The 17,680-nt window shown below is 38.6% G+C and overlaps 1 protein-coding gene across 2 annotated transcripts; it reads right to left on the bottom strand.

Moving 5' to 3' along the window:
• Positions 1-3,470: 3,470 nt before the first annotated feature.
• APO4 (APO RNA-binding protein (DUF794)) lies at positions 3,471-17,412 on the bottom strand. 2 transcript variants are annotated; one of them, XM_077363775.1, is made up of 3 exons: positions 15,966-17,412; positions 8,761-9,079; positions 3,471-4,775 (listed from the first exon to the last, which is right to left on the bottom strand). In XM_077363775.1, exons 2-3 carry the CDS (start codon positions 9,012-9,014, stop codon positions 4,079-4,081), a joined length of 951 nt encoding a protein of 316 aa, XP_077219890.1. In that variant the 5' UTR covers positions 9,015-9,079; positions 15,966-17,412; the 3' UTR covers positions 3,471-4,078. The 2 variants fall into 2 exon arrangements, with proteins under 2 accessions (XP_077219890.1, XP_077219889.1); XM_077363774.1 differs by having other exon boundaries at positions 8,761-9,019; positions 15,966-17,409.
• Positions 17,413-17,680: the final 268 nt, after the last annotated feature.

The following is a 17,680-nucleotide window of genomic DNA, read 5'->3' on the forward strand; positions in this document are numbered from 1 at the left end:
GCCATTATTAATTGGATGGGACCTAGGCAATGTCGAAAAAGTCTGGCAGTACTGTCCTAAATTGGAATATATTTGGTTATGGGATTTGCTAGGGACAATCGCATAAAGGCATTTCGTGGTCGTATGCTGCATGTGAGAGCAGCCAGACGAGCTCACTTGTCAGCAGATTTTGTCTTATTCATTTAATTAACCTTGAGCGGTTGCTCTCATATGCAATAGGGTCCCTAGCAAACCTACTAAAAAGCTAGCCTGCAAAATGGCTTTTTGGCGAAATTGCCTAGCAAATCCTCAATATTAAGGTATAACATTTGACATGGCAAAACAAAAAAAAAATCATTTAAATGAATGAAGAGGAACAGATTAAGTCCTCATTCATTTCCCCTTTCTTTTTGTAAGTTTGTCCCCATTCCCCATTGTGTGATTATGTTCACTGAATCCTAAACTTACATCACTCATCTTCTTTTTGCCGAAACGGACTACCATTGTGTAAAAAACACATACTCTATATATATTATCTTCTACCAAATGTTGATTGTGTCAAATAATAATACTATCACCTCTGACTTCGGATCTAATTATTAGTGGGGTTGTGATATTGACGCAGACAGAATGATCCACGGATCCAAAAATTAGGTAGATCTTATCCGAATTCAGTTCCTTCACAGCCCTACCCATCTGTTTTTCATAGGGTCGTAGCACGTGCAGACAACACACGTGTTTAATATTTGGTGGAGCACCAACTGCTGGGTCAGAGCACGTTAGGGTCAGGGTCAGGGCATATGCTGCCCTTTCTTTGTGTTGCATTTAAGACCCCTGACTTTAGATGTATTGGACCAGCGTACTACGTGCGTTTCCTCATTTAATTTCCACCGTTAATCTACTGGGCCACCCAACTGATTGTGAGTCCGTATTTCAGGCCTGTTTGTTTTGCTTTTGAGAATCAACTGTATTATTGGACTCAAAATTTAAGGCCCTGTTTGTTTTATTTTAGATTATGACAGCCCATAATTGGACACCGAAAATTGCACCAAATTTGAGTCCAATAATTCGTTGGTGACTCCACAATCGGTTCCCATAATAATCTAAAACAGACAAGCCTAAATGTAAATTTGAATCTAATAATCAGTTTCGAACTCACAATTTGTTCTCAAAATAAAAAAAAAATAGAGATTTTTGCTGATTAGTCCCTGCATGTGAAAATAATTGCTTAGTAGTCCTTAAAAAAAGTATTTTAGCTGAACATTCCTACATTTAGAAACTAAAATATTTGCTAAAGGTCTCTAAAACTCACGAACTTCAATTTTCTCCGTTGGAAAATTTAAAATGGCAAATTTACCCCCAATCTATTTAATCCATTTTTGCGTTTTTTTTTTTTATTTCCCTTCCAATATTTTTTATTGTAGGAATTTTATTTGAAAAGTTTGGAAAGGGAAAAAAATCTAAAATTTCTTATTTCTTACACATGAAAAAAAGAAAAAAGACAAGGTAAGCCAACCGTATGCAAATTTTCAGTTAGGGACTTTCGGTTTATGATGTTATCCCTCTAAATTAATCAGACATAATTCCTCAATGAAAAAAAAATTCCATAGAAATAATTTTCCATCAGAGATATTTTCTTGCAACACAACCAAGATAGGAATTTCTTGGAAAAGTTAGAAACGAAAAATATTCCTAAAATTTCTTACTTTATTTATCCATGAAGGAAAGATAACTCAAACCGATCATATTTAATTTATTTTATAGGGATTTTCAATTTATTTAATTCCTAAAATGGTTTTTTTGTTGAAGGTTTTTTTACGAGAATATTGGAAGAGATAATATTTTTGCTTATTTCCTAGTTTTATTCTGAAAAGAATATTCAGAGGGACATCCAAAAACGCTAAAAGGGATTAAATGGGTTGGGGGTAAATTTGCCATTTTAAAATTTTCAACGGAGAAAATTGAAGTTTGTGAGTTTTAGGACCGTTTAGTAAATATTTTATAAAAATAGGACTGTTTAGATAATATGTTTTTCTTAGGGACTAATAGGCAATTATTTTGCCATGCAGGGACCAATCAGCAAAAATCCCTAAAAAAAAATAAAAAACCAAAAAGAGCCTTCATTTTGAGTCCAATAAATCGGTTTTGGACTCACAATATGTTCCACAATCCAAAACAAACATGGTATAATAGATTTTGGGAAGTTCCAATACATTAGGATTTAGTTTCGGTTAATTAATAATATGCCCCTCTTTATATAGAATTTTACCATGGGCAATTGCAATTCGCTTGAGGCGAAAGAGTGCTCTACCAAAACAGTTGGGGTGTAAATATCAATTGCAAGACAATGATAAAAAGATATGTAAAGGAAATGGAGGACAGGGAAAACGGTGTCCATGCATAGAGATTTTAGACAACCTCCACAGTAGTATTTTGGTTTATCAAAGACAGACACAGGGTCCGTCTTTGCATGAAGCTATGATTGTTCCCTGATATCAAAGATAGCAGAGCAGTATGGCAAAAGAAATAAAGGCCTTGTTAATAGATGTCGACTGGATATTTCTCATTTCAATTATTTGTTATTATTATTTTCCCTTTCTCTCTCGACCAACCACGGAGGCAGCAGCAAGGCTTTCCTCGATTCGAGAAAATCTTGGGTCAGTTCGGGTCTAATTTTTTTTATGGGATCACCTCAATGAAAACAACTGCATCAATATATTTCCTCCACCCGACCGAAGACCCATGATTTCTTAACCTGACCCAGGTGATTTTCGGTTGGGGTCGATGCAGGTCGGGTAAAAGTAAAACCTAAACCTGACCCAAGTTGGAACCTTAGTGGCAGATCAATTCTGGTTTCCATCTGTTCGCACATTTTCTTGCAATTAAGATACCTTTGGTCTTATGAGACCGAATTATTTATTGGATAATAATTCGTTGGATTTAGGATAATGATGGCTGTCTTCAACGAATTATATTTGAAATTCGAAGTCGGTTGTGGGAACAATTTTGCAGGGTTTCTTCCAAAAGTAAAGGGTAGTTATCAAATTGCCTGAAATCCAATTCCAGTGGTCAGATTATTACCCCTCGAATTGAATTTTGGGAACCAATATAGATGGGGTAATTTTTCATAGAATACCAAGCAATCTCCAATAACAGAAGGATGGTGTACCAAGCTTTATACCTAAGCATTTGGTCAGAAAAAAACCCAAATCTATAAAATCATGGGTGTCCAGACAATCTTCTATGGATATCTTACATAATCCAGACAATCTTGGGTGATATCTTTCATAGAACACCGTCAAGAACAGTGAAAGCGGTACCACCCTTGATATTTGATCCAACAGCAGCGCACTATTTAAGAGGCTGCTGTTGGATCAAATATCAAGGATGGTAAGTTTGATGTACCACCTTCATGGACTTCACGGTCGGCCACCATATAATTTCTCATAAATATTTTCAGATTGAACTCAACCTTGAGACCTCACAGTGGGTTCTCAAAATCTAAAACAGAGGCATCGAGCCTTTTCATTTTTGTTCTTTTTTGGCGCTGAGAAGAATGACTGAAGATGGGAAGAGTGCATCTGTAATAATAATAATAATTTAAAAAAAAAAAAAAAAAAACAGAAAGACGAGGTGTTGAGAAGGGTCTACAGACCATACACGAGGAAGCTGATACTTGGATGATTGGTTTGCTGCCCAATCTGCAAGCTTATTCCCTTCTCTGAAGACATGGGAAACAGAACACAGAGCCAAAGTTCAGATGATCTGACTTGAATCATAAGCTCGACCGGCAAGCATGTAGTCATCCAACTTAGGAGTGCTCTTGGAAATTCTGAACCACTGTAAGAGCCTGCCTTCATCCAACTTAGGAGTGTTAGATATTAGTAACAAACATACTCACCAGTTTTACCAATTTCTTTCATCAATGGTAGTGTCAATTGGTGAGTAAGCCAAAATCATATGGTCACCAACCAAGAAGAGTTGAACCAAGACTCCGCAATCTTGAAAGACCTCCAAGCCACTGAACTATTGAGAGAGTCAGAGTAATTGAGCCCACAAAACCATACAAAAAATTGAAAAAAATCTTTCATATAACCTTTTAAGTGGGTGTCAAACCATTCACTTTCATCATTTTGAAATACTTCTTTGGCACAATTACACCAGCCTGTGCACACAGCTCCACCACAGCTGGTGCATGCCCGTAAAACCCCCGCCCAGTATCCAATAGTACTAGAGGATCCTGAGGTCGCCGGTGCCACACAATCTTCGGAGGCAACAAATCGTTCACTTCCGTCTTCTTCCATAAATGACACCCCCTCCAACTCTCATATTTAAACACCCCACAAAGACGAGCCTTGTGTCCAGACGGCCCCACATGAACTTCTGAACAATATTCACAGACCTTTGCTGGATAAATCAGTAACAACTTTTGAACTCCCTCTCTCAGCCTCTCCCATGCATCCAAAGTTCTTTCTGCCACTGATTTTAACTCGTCTGGCAACAATGATATACCATCTTTGCTAACATAGCTGGAGGATAGACTTTCGTTAGGGATCTCAGCTCCAGCTTGACAACATAGTTCGAGGATCGCAGGGACCCGGTCAAAATCAAATCTTTGGTCGTGTTTTATGACATCTTGGAACATGCTGTGAAGGTGGAAGGACTCAACTGGGACAAGGATATCATTCAAGCCACCACCAATCCACTTGTGGGGTTGATTTTTGGTGATTCGCTTATAACCATGGCAAGTGCGTATCTTATGGCCTGTTTCTCCCAGGTATATTTCAGGGCAAAACCTGCAAAGATATTTCATGATCTCAAATGGTAACATAAGTTTTCTTCTAGTGGAATCAAAATACTATTGTGAAAGACTAGTATTGAAAGTTAAAGCAAAGTAGTACGGAAATCGCTAAAATTTATCTATTTCAAGCCAAACTAACAAAATCCACCACATTTTTTCACAATGGAATACCGTTAACCTAGTTCACCAAACTTACTAAACAACTACCATTTGAAAAAGAAAAATTCTGAGGTTTAGTCATACAGTGAGAACTAGGATGGTCATACCCCATAAAATATATGGCAGCTGAGCAATATACCAAAAGCTGTAGTGACAAATGAAAAACTCCACAAATATCCAGTTTTCCAAGTAAACTGAACACCTTTTCCATGTTTATAAATAGGATTTTTTGTATGTCTCCATGAACTTTCTATATAGTGGCAACATCCTCTTAGAACCCATAAACCTGCCCATCTATTTTATGTACTAAAAAAGCCCTTAGTAAACTAGTACGGGTGATGGCTAGGTTGAGACAACCCGAAAGTGATGTTGACCCGATAACTAGCGTACGGGGCCGATGGAAAAGGTAGTCATACCTCGGATGAAATACTAAGGAATAAAGCTTTAGGGCTTGATAGAATGTGTTGTACATATGTAGGGAGGTTTGAGAGTTGCTTGTAGTAAGGTTCTATTGTACTGTGAGAAGATGTGTCAAATTAGGAGGAGTGGTCGGCCAAGCTAGTTAGGGTATGGGTTGTAGCTCGTAAAAAAGACCGGACCATTACAACTCTTTCCTACTTGACACATGTCAAGGGAGACCAATACTTCTAGTTGGCAAGATCATGTCCAAGCAAGGTGGACACTTGGCGGAAAGAAATTACATGGCAAAGGGGGACCATTCCTAGATAACACAAAGAAGGCAACACATGGCATGCAAGTGGACTCAACAGCTGGCAATGAGTTGTCAAGATGGACACATGTTCAAAATTGATTGGATTCCAGCCCTTCTCATTCTCTATAAATAGGGTGATGTTCATCATCTGACACTATTGAAATTTGAGAATTTGGAGTTGTGCGAGAGAGAGAGAAGAGGGGGGGGGGGGGGGGGGGGGGGGGCGGGAGTGTTGTTGGAATAGTAAAGCAAGAGAGTTCGAATAGAGGAGTTGAGGAAGGTCTGGATTCTAAGACTTCTTCACTCTTTTTGTTTCCAGTTTGAGAGTCAAGCATGGATCTCGAATTGTCTTCTCTGCAAATTTCTATTTCATTTACTATTTTGTAACTCTGAAAATCCAAGCTTTAAGTACTCTGTGTTCTTCCATTGCTTATCAATGTCTTGTTCCTCAGTAACTGTAAGGTCAAGTGAATCGTGAATGTTTGAGAAGGAATCAAACTCAGAGAGTTCGATTGACCTAGTTACTTTTTTATCTTAAACTCTTAAGTTGAAATTCTAAATCCTACTCGATCTATAGCTGATTTTAACGGATCCACATCAGAAAGCCCAACTAAGTAAACCACCTTGAGCCGGCATTTGTGCTGACCTCAAACTTGGTAGTTGGGCCTATTTCTCAAAGCCCATGATAAAATTGGATTTTATTTGTGTATGCCTTGTTACTCTATCTGAGAAACCCGACCTGCCTCATATACAAAGTTGGGTATGTATATAATATACATTTTTTTGAATGGTATGTATATAATATGAAACATGAATGTTTGAGAAGTAGATAATCATGTGCGGAACGGAATCACAGTAAGTCGCAGACCACAATGAAAATCACAGAAGGAACTGATATTTGATAGTAGATCAAATCTAAGATAAAGGAGGATAAAAATATATGCAACTGCGTGGGCGTCCAGTCGATGCGGTGGTCCTTGGCGCCTTTATCAGACGATTGATGTGGTTAGGCATTTAGCTCGGATATTGCATCCCCAGCTTACTCATAGGCGAAGATCTGCTAACTCAATGGCAGATGCTTTAGCCAAAGAGGGGATTAATCTTTCTGAACCCCGCATTCTCTATCCATTGCATTCTGAGGCGCCTATTTGAACTGAACCATGGATGTAATTGTGACGATGGTTATCTTTTTCGGGTTGTATATTGTGGGACTTCTTGTCCCCCCCTTTTGTTCTTTAATAAAAGTTATTGTTACCTTTCAAAAAACAAAATATGCAACTGCGATTACAGTGCACCTTTGGAAAATATGCAATCTGATGGAAAACACACGATCTCCATAGGAAAGAGTTCCCAAAAATCTGATGGATTGATATGCAATGTTCAGGCACTGAGCAGATACTAAACTGATAATGATAACCCAATTTTTATAAAGAGAATTGAGAAAGTTTAATAAATAGAAGACCTGAGTCAGATTGATGTTAACCTTAAAGTGAACACTCACAGAAACAAAAGATCCATATTGGTGTTAACCTTCAAGTGAACACGCTAAAAAACAAAGGAAGTTTGATCTGTACTTGGCTGATTCTGATCACCCCCCACGGATGAAGTTACAATCAAAGTTCAGGAGCTGGCTGGTTTCATGGCCCTGGAAATCATGCACAAACACAGTATGCAATAAAGACTATAATTCCATACATAAAAGATAATCACTCATAAACTGAGCAAACTGTGTCCATGTTGGTCACTAAACTAATGTGGAAATATAAGAATTGTTGAAATATGATGAAATCTACTGTAAACATCCATCCAAACCAGCCCCATTCAGGTCTATTCTTGCCTGCTATAACCCCATGCAACCCAGGCCCAACAATCCACAATTTTGATACATAAAATCCAGACACCCAAGTCACTAATTGCATCAATACACTAAGCCCAATGACAATCAATAACCTACATGTAGCCAACATTCCAATGTATAGAAACCATTGAATTCACATTCGAAGCTCAGACCAAACATGAACAGATTTGCTTGTGATTGGTTCAGATCTTTCTCTATTTACAAGGGAGTCCAATGTTTCCATGAATTGGTGATTGCAAGATCAAATCCAAGGGAAACGTTAAACATAAGCCATGTATAATCTACTGCTTGAATCCACTTGTGAGACCAATGACATGCTGCTCAGATCTGAAAGTGAAAAGATATGAAACTTCTAATAGGATCTGAAGTTTAAGGGGGAGAGAAGTATCTGAAATTTAATTTAAGGGAAGGAGGGAGGGAGGATTGACTCAGATCTGTTTTTGTCCTCTCCACATTCTTGAGGTAATAACCCAGCAATTCAACAGCCTGATAATCTCCTTCCCAAATCCATGCTTTTGTGCTGCTCTCAATCCATGTTGTAGCTGAACACATTCAAAGATATAATCTGCAGCTAATGAAGTGATGAAATACAAAGAAATTTCACATATTACTCCTCTACAACAACTCCTACAAGATCGTCTAAAAAACTGTGCTCAACGGATGTTTCAAGTTGATTTTAATGAGTAGAAAGAAGCTCCTATCAATCACATTAGAATGATAAGAAGAACCCCTGTTTTCAAGCAACAATCCCTGTTTAAACACGGTATAAAATCAAATTTGTGACAGTTGCTGAGATCTTCGTTTTGTTTAGGAAATCCAGCATCCCAAGGGGTCCACTAATCCACCACCCTCGAACTCTGATAATCTCCAGGGTGCCCCCACATGTCCTCGATCAGATTTGGGGATATGACATAAAGGCCAATTAAACCTTAGTTTGGTGTTCCATGTACTGAGACTTCCCTATTCATTTTTTTAATGTGATATATATGGTTTCCCCTAAGTTTATCCCTTTTTTAATGGAAAATAAGTTGGTGTCGAGCCTCAAGTACACAGCTGCTAGGAGCTCCACCTTGAAATGAGCGATCATTTCAAAAAATTTTACTTTCATATTAATAAACGGGTTTCCCGTAAGTTTATCTTTTATGCTCCGCAAATATAAAATGTGATATTCTACTTTCAGATCCAACACATGCAGCTTATCATGCATAAGAATTTCATAGTTAATAAATCAAAAATGTTGCTTTGACTTACTTGCATGCCTGGATTGGAATTACATTCAGAAGAGCAGAAACACCTTTAATAAGAAGTGCCCTAGCATTAAGGACATCATGTGCAACAGGAACCATGCTTCTCACTGGATAGTCCTTAGCCCTCTCTTTTATTCTTTGAAGAATCATTGGCCGAAGCTTATTCCAATCTACTTGTGAACTGTAAAATCTAGAATGCATGAGGCAACTATTAAGATCTTCCCAAAGATGAAGACAAGCTTTCTGCCTTAAAGCCATGGAAACTGCACCAAAGATAAAACATTGGAGATGATCCTTCTTCTTCGAGTGATATCGTGAGGAACCTCAACAAGGTACAACCAAAATTATTAAACGATGAAAAATAAAGACAACCAAGTCAAGGAATATAAACCCATTGTGATGAGATTCTGTGGAAAATATATTAACAATTTCAAAATATGCAGTGTTAAGGGTTCGATATGCATACCCAACAGCTCAAAGACACATTGTTTGTCAGAAGCAATGTTTAAAAGCTCGTACTTAGACAAGAACGGAAGAATAGTGACGTTGGATACTGCAATACTGAGAAGAATGGAGGGACCCTGGCTGCGAATACATCCCAAAGTTGTGAGAAGAATCTCAGCACGACCAAAGATATGTCACAAGAGGATTGTTTAGAAAGTGTGTTGTGATATGCCTTGTTTCTCAAAACGGTTAAAAAGCAGTTTCCAAAACTGTATTTTGTGGACTAGTTATTGGAAGTTTAAAATTTAAAATGTGCAATGTTATTCTCTCGTATAAAGTGGTTTTTCTCACGAGCATGAGTAAGAAGACAAAACTCTTTGAAGAAGTGTGCAATTATACTTCTTGTGTAGTTCTTTCTCTTAAGGAGATCAGAGAGGATGAGAGTATATCTCTTGGTGAAGAAACTGCACCCAACATTTTTCTGGCATTTCTCTTGAGATAAGAGAGAAGGAAAGAGATTAGAGACAAGTCTCATCTCTTGAAAAAAGGTGTGATGGAGAAGAAGCACACGGTTGTTTGATTTTCTTCTTGTACAGAGAAGAAGGAAGAAGGTGAGTTGTTCTTGATTTTCTCTCTTGTATTTTCCTTTTGTAGAGAAAGGAGGTTTTCTTTCTTGTATAGAGAAAGGGATTGAGAGAGAAGTGTATCCATGGAAGAGCTAAAGAGGGGTTATGGGTGTACGGGATTGTGTTAATCCCTTTTGTAATCTTGTTATCTTTTCTCTAATAGTGGAAGAAGTGATCTCAGCAGTGGATGTAGGCCATTGTGCCGAAACACGTAAATTTATGTGTTCTTTGTGTATTGTTGCTCTCTTGTGATTATTGTGGTTGGTTTTATATTGCCTTTGATTGTGTAATTGGATCGGATTTTTTGTCTGACAATATATTTTCCGAACAAAGTGTTAGGAAGAAGCCCTCCCATTCCAACCCTAGCAAGAAACAATCGACCATTTACCAGCAGAGGATCAGCCAAATTTTGTTGCGGAGCTACGTAAAATCTATTGCCTTTCAAAGCTGGATCAGTAAGTCAATTCGATACTCAATAAAACTTGAGAATCTTGACACATTAGCCATAGGTATGAGATTTGATACTCTGATCAAGTCATCTCATTGTGATAAATATCTCTCAAATACACGAAACAACATGAAAGATCTACTTAATCGAATAGCTCAACGCTATCACTTCCTCTAATTAGACTACAGACCGGCAACATAAGTAGAAAAAAGCTACCAACAAAAAGACTAAGGCCCAGTTTGGATTGCAAGAATTTTCTAGAAAAGTTTGTAAAGGAAAATATTTCTAAAATTTCCTTCTTTTTTTTACGAAGGAAAAGAGATAACTTGAACCAACTTTATTCAATTTTTATTTAGAGGGACCTTCAATTTATGATAATATCCCTCTAAATTGTGGGAAAAAAAAATTCTTGAGAAAAAAATTTCCAACAAAAATGTTTTTCTTGCAATCCAAACAGGGCCTAAAGGGTGAGAAGAAAAACAACAGGAACTCTAACCGACTTTAAATTATTATTGAGCTCAAAAACAAACAAATCCCTCCCATAGAACCAATAGAAAGCAAAGAAAACTATCCTTGACAAAACTGTAACACACACTATTGGCACCCTTGTGCCTTCAAGTAAACCAAACAATTCTGCAGAGTCAGGTAGCCACAAGAACATGCATACATAATGCATACACAACTCAACTCAACTCAACTAAGCCTTTGTCCCAAACTAGTTGGGTTCGGCTAATGAATACTTTAGAAAATTTTCATGAAGAAGGTGAAAGAATCTACCCGGCTCAAATTGACTAAGTGTAATCCATAGATAATGTATATCATTCAATTTTCTGAGTTTTTTTTTTTTTTTTTTGGTTTATTTTTAAATTTAGTAAATTATTAAGGGATTTGTTAGGGACCACTGCATAAGGCATTTCACGGACCAGCTGTTGCATGAGAGAACAACCACATGTGATGGATTAAATGAATAAGACAAGAAGTGAGCTTATATGGTGTGGACCCCGATCCGAGAGAGAGGTGGGGGACGAGCCCCCAGCGGCCTCTGGATCATCCACGTGTGAAGGAGAGCTCTACCAAGGAACTCTCAAAATAAGTGTCACCCTCACAGCATAGCACGAGTGGCGATACATAACGAATGAGATACATCTTGATCCGGAGCCAGGGCTAGAAACCAAGATGTACCTAAAAATAACTCAGAGTCGTCATCCATGGATACGCCATGGAACCAAAAACAAATGGTCTGTTGCAATGGATATCCAGAGATACAAAAGGTTCGTGCCTGGTGACGAATGGAGAAGGTCCGAAGAGCGCCTCCAATTCGCCCGAGTGCGAACACTTAGTCTCTTATGCCATTTATTTATTAACCTTGAAGAGTTTTGGGCGAAAATCATGTAAAATGGGAACGAAATATCCCCGAGAAGGCGTCTATCTAATCATGCATGACCCGGGAATGAAATAATAAGCACACAAAATAAATGAAAGAAGTGTTACCTAAGCATTGCTAGGTTATGAGTGACATTCCTAATGGGTGTCTAAGTTCTAGTGGACAGACACATGCATGCTACAACTATAGGTATAAGTTCTGCACAAGATATATCAAATACAATAAACAAGATAAATGAGATACAATTAAACATATGATCAAGGTAAACAAACAGGTAAATATTACAGCTAAACATGCAAGTAATCAAAGAAATGAACGCCCACTATCAAGATCCTATGCAAAAATCATCATCAAAATACAAACACAAACCTTAAAGTACTAACAACAAATCATAAGACTCTAATGCCTAAATCCGAGTCTTTAGGTGATCTGATGTTCATCCAAAGAAGCCTACGTATCCCCGTCTCCACGAGAATCAAAGTAAAGTAGCTCTTCGCACTTATTCTAAGCTATGATGCCTAAGACATCTAGGCCTCCATCCTAGACTCTACCTAAAAGACCGGACTAGTTATTAAAGCTTCTTGTGCGGTTATTTAAATTCCAGTGGATTGTGAATTTTAGGACACCCTATATGTCCTAACTAAATGCAGGTTAGTCCTAAGCTAATGCAGGTGGTTCCTATAACCTATGTGTAACTAGGCTGTGTTTCCTAAGGAAAACAAAGGGCGGACTAACGCATCCTATTCTAGTCATCAGTCGGCGATGTGGATCGCCAACTAACCGAACGGAGGCGTAACAAACTCCTAACTCTAACACAAACAAAACACACAGCACATCAAAGACAAATTCCTAACTCTAAAACTCTCTATCTAGCACAAAGTCCTAACTCTAGAGGAAGATCTTTTCGAAAAACAATGTTTTGGAAGATTTTTATATTTTTGAAAGGTTTAAAAGATTTATTTACAAAGTTTGGCTGAACCTGGGATAATGATCCCAAGCTGTACTACGTACCTCGTGGAAGCGGATCAAGCCAACGTAGTTCGGAAGAGACTTCTTAAATTACGCTTCTAAAAACGCCTTAGACCTTATTTTGGTTTTTGATGTTTTCAAAAGTTTTTTTTTGGATTTTAAAATTTCTAATATTTTTGGAGTTTAAAGTTTTTCAATGTTTTTGGACCTTTAAATGCTTTCACTCCTAACGGGAACACACAAGTACAAGCACAAACTAGGGCAAAGCCTTAAATTTAAAAGAGAAATCCCGAACAAGCAACTAACGCATCAAAGAGACGATCCACAACAAGTAAACTGGTGCCCCAAGAACAATGAAAATGATCTAAGATCCCTAGCAGGTAAAAGCACCCTAAAGGATAAACTCCTATCTAATAGAGGAACCAAAAGGCTATGGGGCGAACTCCTAACATATAGGATAACCAACTCTAAATGGGAAGCAAATGAATCAAAGATTCCCTGTTACTCTATAAGGGAGGGCAAATGAGTCAAAGACTCGCTCTAGAAGAAATGGAGGTTTTAACATGAGGCTAGGTAGGAAAGCCTCCTAAAGGGGGAACTTTCTAAATGAGACCAGGCTTGTCTCCAAGTAGGGGCTCTACAAATGAGGCAAGGTATGCCTCCTAGACACAAAGGTGGGCTCCAAGTATCCTCATTATTGCCCATGTAATGAATAAGAAGGATACACGGACAACTAACAGACCAAGTTGGTCTTCAACTAGTAGGGAGGACAAATTGAGGTACAACTTAGAAAGGGTTCTATACATGAGGCAAGCCATGCCTCCTATAGGTAAACTCTCTAATGTATCTAAGGTAAACTCCCTAAGAGTAGATTCTAAGTGAAACTTGTCTCCACAGGAAAATTGTCTCAATGAGACAGAGTGTATCTCCTAATAGGGAAAATATCTAATGAGACAAGGTATGTCTCCTAAAAAGGAGGCACCCCAAGCCGGGCATAGCATCTTCCAGTGAAAACAAAGTCATCCTCTTCCATTAGTTACTGGACCGCTCCATGAAATACACCAACCACATTTTTCCTTTGGCATCTCCTGGATCCTCCTTTCAAAACCTGGCCATATAAAATATATGGGCTCCGGCAAAGGCTTTCACTTGCAGATATATGTCTGTAAATATTATTTCCAAATCCAAAGTCTGCAATCCGCTCTACCAAAAAGATGGAAATGGCTATTCATAGCCAATTACAATAGTAAAATGACACTAATCCCCTAACTAATATAAAATGACCAAAAATACCATGAGTGATGCTAAAATAACCAAACTATCCCTACTTGAACCAAAAGACACGGAAAACATGTAAGATGATCAAATTCACCAACATACAGCTAGGCTAATGCATCAAATGGTAAAACTACTACACTTACGAGCATGGAAGGGTCAATACAGAGATTCTAGGGGATGCTCCTGCATCAAACTCCCCTTCTTGAAAAACTAGGGAAGGGACCGGCTGTACCTCGAGTCTAGATGTTGTTGTTGTCCTTGCATGCCTTGTATTTCTTTAGACCAATTTCTAAGAATGATGATGACTGATCCAAATTTTCCACTGAAATTGATCAGGATATGAGTAGCTCAAAAGTGATCAATGTGGACAGAATTCTGTATAGGCAAGTACTAGAAGTCGATTGAAGATTCTCTTTGCTGATATGGGTGCTAACAAACTGCAGACAGGGAGTTGTTCCTTCACCCAAAATTCAGGTTGAACTTTCGAAACCAAAAGACAATTCAGGAAACAGGGATGCTCCAAGCATTTATAAATGGAGCTGCTTGAACTCAGTTCATCACTGAATTCCGAATGTTGGCCAGAACCCAGAGACCAAGCCTAAGGTTTTATATATGAGCAGCAAGCGTCCGATCCATATAAATTCGGTTCAGGTAATAAACTTCAAAACTGAATTCAATTGTAAGCTCTTGGGACAAGTTGAAAACTCCGTGACCATCATGCAAATATCTTTGAACACTACCAAAGCAAGGTTTCCGATCATCTCACGCTGAAAGCAAGCATCTCAGTGAACTGCAACTACTATCACTTAAGTCACTAGTTTATAATTCCACACAATTGCAAGGTCATCTTCTTCAATAGTGGGATGCTATCTACAATACTAGTTCCACAAGCACCTTGAACTCGAGTGCCAAATATTAATCTACAGCTTCAAATTTAAGAAATTTCAAGAGGCAGAACTTGCTGTCTTTCTCACAACTTTAGACAAGCACCTAGCATGCAAGCAAGGCATGAAATTCTGTCCACACTATTTAACAAACAGTGCAACCATTGCCAATTTCTGAACATTTCTTTGAATTGTGACTGATGTCCTCTCCAATCAAAAAATTCCTCAAACCAACAGTAAGTATTAGGACTCAAAACTTTCAAAACACCAATGTAAGGGAAGTGACCATCAATAGTTATTATTTTTTTTTCTAGGGAACGATCAAGCATAAAGCGGAATTTCCTTTTGATGTGAATTTCAACATTTTGTATTTTGGATATAATTTCTAACCTTGGTATCTTTCTAATTCAAAGGTACGCAGGGATGACACTTGCTACTATGGCTTGCGTTTAAAGCATTCCAATCTAACATGCAACCGACCAAGCGTCACCTAGCTGAGCACACTCTGAATTAGTATCAGTCAAATTCAAGCAGATTCTAGTGGGTTTGGCAATAAGGTCCTTTGACAGCAACACCTTTAGACAGCCCAATCAACCGCTTGATGAGAGGGGGAAAAAAAAAACACTCCAGAACCTTACAATTAGAGAGCTTAATAGATGGAACTAATCCAAATAAGCAAGAAGCACTAGTTTCGCTGAATCATGATCACAAATGCCAACTCTAAATGGAATAAAAGGAGCAACAGACCTATGCATTACAAAACTAATTCATCCACATAACTGATAATCTACCTTTAAAGATGAAACATAATTTTGGTTCCTTTCAAATGCCAAAACAGGTGCCGAGTAGCACAGTAATACTATTCACATCATCCTAGTTCATTAGTTTTATCTACTCAACTCAATCTCCAGTTTGCCTAAGACCCAATCAGAAATATCAAAGCGAATCAACAAAATAGAAAAAATCTACTGCACAAAATATTAAGTTCTAATTCCACCGTATGCTTCAAAAATTCATTATTCAACACATTCATTCACTCAAAATTCATATATCGCAGATTCTCACAATATCTTAATGTATGGTCAAACCACATCTATATTAAGGCATAAAATGAGAAAAGAATCCCTCATACCTCAAGGGACAAAAATAAAGAAAGAATATAAATCATTTTCTTACATTAGAGGCTGAGATGATGGTCGAGCTTATTGCAGACGATCTGAAATTGGCAATTGAACCTTCCTCAATTTCTCAAATTCGCAACACAGAACAAAAGGTAGAGAGGGATCTAGAGTTTCAAGGTGGGTTTAGGTAGAAATGGTGATGGGCTGATGGGGGGGTTGAACGGAGATGATGGTGATGGTGAGGGTGGAGATGGAAAACAGGGGAGATGATAGTGGGTAGGAGGTAGGAGGTGTCGGATCTGGGTGGTATGTGGAGGTAAGAGACGATGAAATGGGTTTTGGGAAGTGAAATGAGAAGTGGCTGAGATGGGTTTGGGTTAAATGGGGTTGATCGCATCCATGGAGATCGGATTATTGATGGGTCAAAAAAAAGGGTTTGCAGAGGTAAAAATGAAGTGGGTTTTGGAATGGGTCTTAGAGAAGAAAACAAAATAAATGAAGAAGAAGGAGAAAAAGATGGTTGTGTCGATTGGTGGCTCGGTGGTAGGTAGTGATGATTGGGGAAGAAGAAGAAGAAAAAGAAGAAGTAGAAGAGAAGATGGAGGTGATGGCCGGTCGGTTTTAATGGCAATTGGTCGGATTCCGGCAACCGGTCGGTTTTAATGGCAATTGGTCTGATTCCGGCAAGGTAGCCGGAATCAACGGATTTGGGTTTTGGGTAAATGAAAAAAAGGGTTTGTAGAAATGAGAGATGGGGTTTAGGTTGGGTTTAGGGTTAATGAAATGGGTGGAAATGGAGAAGGAGATGAAGGTGATGTTGGGTTTCAAGCTCAAAATAATGGGGATCGTGGTTATGGTGGTGCTCCGGCCGGAATAAATGGGGATGGCCTCACCGGAGGAAATGGGTTTGCAGAAAAGAGGTGGGGATGGTGGAGGTGACCGGCGGCTATGGGGTTGGTTGGAGATAGAAGGAGAAGAAGAGTATGGGTGGTGGTGGTAGAGGTGACCGGTGGCTATGGGGTTGAAAGATGAAGGCTTTCTTCTTCTTCTTCTTCTTCTCCTCTCTTTAGAACTCTCTCTGTTTGGTTGCCTGGTTTTTTTTGGTTCCTGGTATTTATGTGGGAGAAAAAAAATCCCAGGAGATTGGTGGGAAAAAGATGTTGGACAAGATCCCAGGAACTTCCCATACAACCAACTTGGGAATAGTTGTTGGACAAGATCTTGTTGCAATCGGGTTTGAGGGAGTAAATGAAGTGTTTTGGCGAAGAGGAAGAGGAGACGTCGAAGAAAGAGGGAGTGGATGGGAGAAGATGAAGGAAAGAAATTTCTGTTAGCTGCGCGACACTAAATTGATTTCCTAAAGGCCTAGTAGGGCTAGCGATGGGTGTTGTTCTATCAAATACTCATTCTTTCTAAAATACTTCAAGTCTTTGGCTAAAATGCCCAACAATTCTCTGCTCACATGGGCAAGAGAGTAACTACGAGGCTGCTTAGATTTAACCGAGGTGAGAATGAACATCGCCAAAACCATTTTGAGATGATGAACTTGGGCCCATATAGTTCATACACTTGAAGGAGGAGAGGGACAAGGAAAGGAACTTTCCTACTAGGACAGTTTGATGGACGATCCGATTTGAAATGGATCATGACCGAGACATGGCGACTAGATCCAACGTTGGGCCCATATAGTTCATACATTTGAAGGAGGAGATGGACAAGGAAAGGAACTTTCCTACTAGGACAGTTTGATGGACGATCCGATTTGAAATG

The sequence above is a fragment of the Tasmannia lanceolata genome, unplaced genomic scaffold (genome assembly GCF_043159265.1).
Source record: "Tasmannia lanceolata isolate RefF3 unplaced genomic scaffold, GAP_Taslan_0.1 ptg000020l, whole genome shotgun sequence".
NCBI lineage: Eukaryota > Viridiplantae > Streptophyta > Magnoliopsida > Canellales > Winteraceae > Tasmannia > Tasmannia lanceolata.

Bases quoted from the DNA above. Each gene is read 5' to 3' on its own strand.
- APO4 (XM_077363775.1), bottom strand. From the start codon at position 9,014: ATGGCTTTAAGGCAGAAAGCTTGTCTTCATCTTTGGGAAGATCTTAAT. The intron at 4,776-8,760 runs GTAAGTCAAAGC...ATATCTTTGCAG, and splicing joins ATTCCAATCCAGGCATGCAA to GTTTTGCCCTGAAATATACC.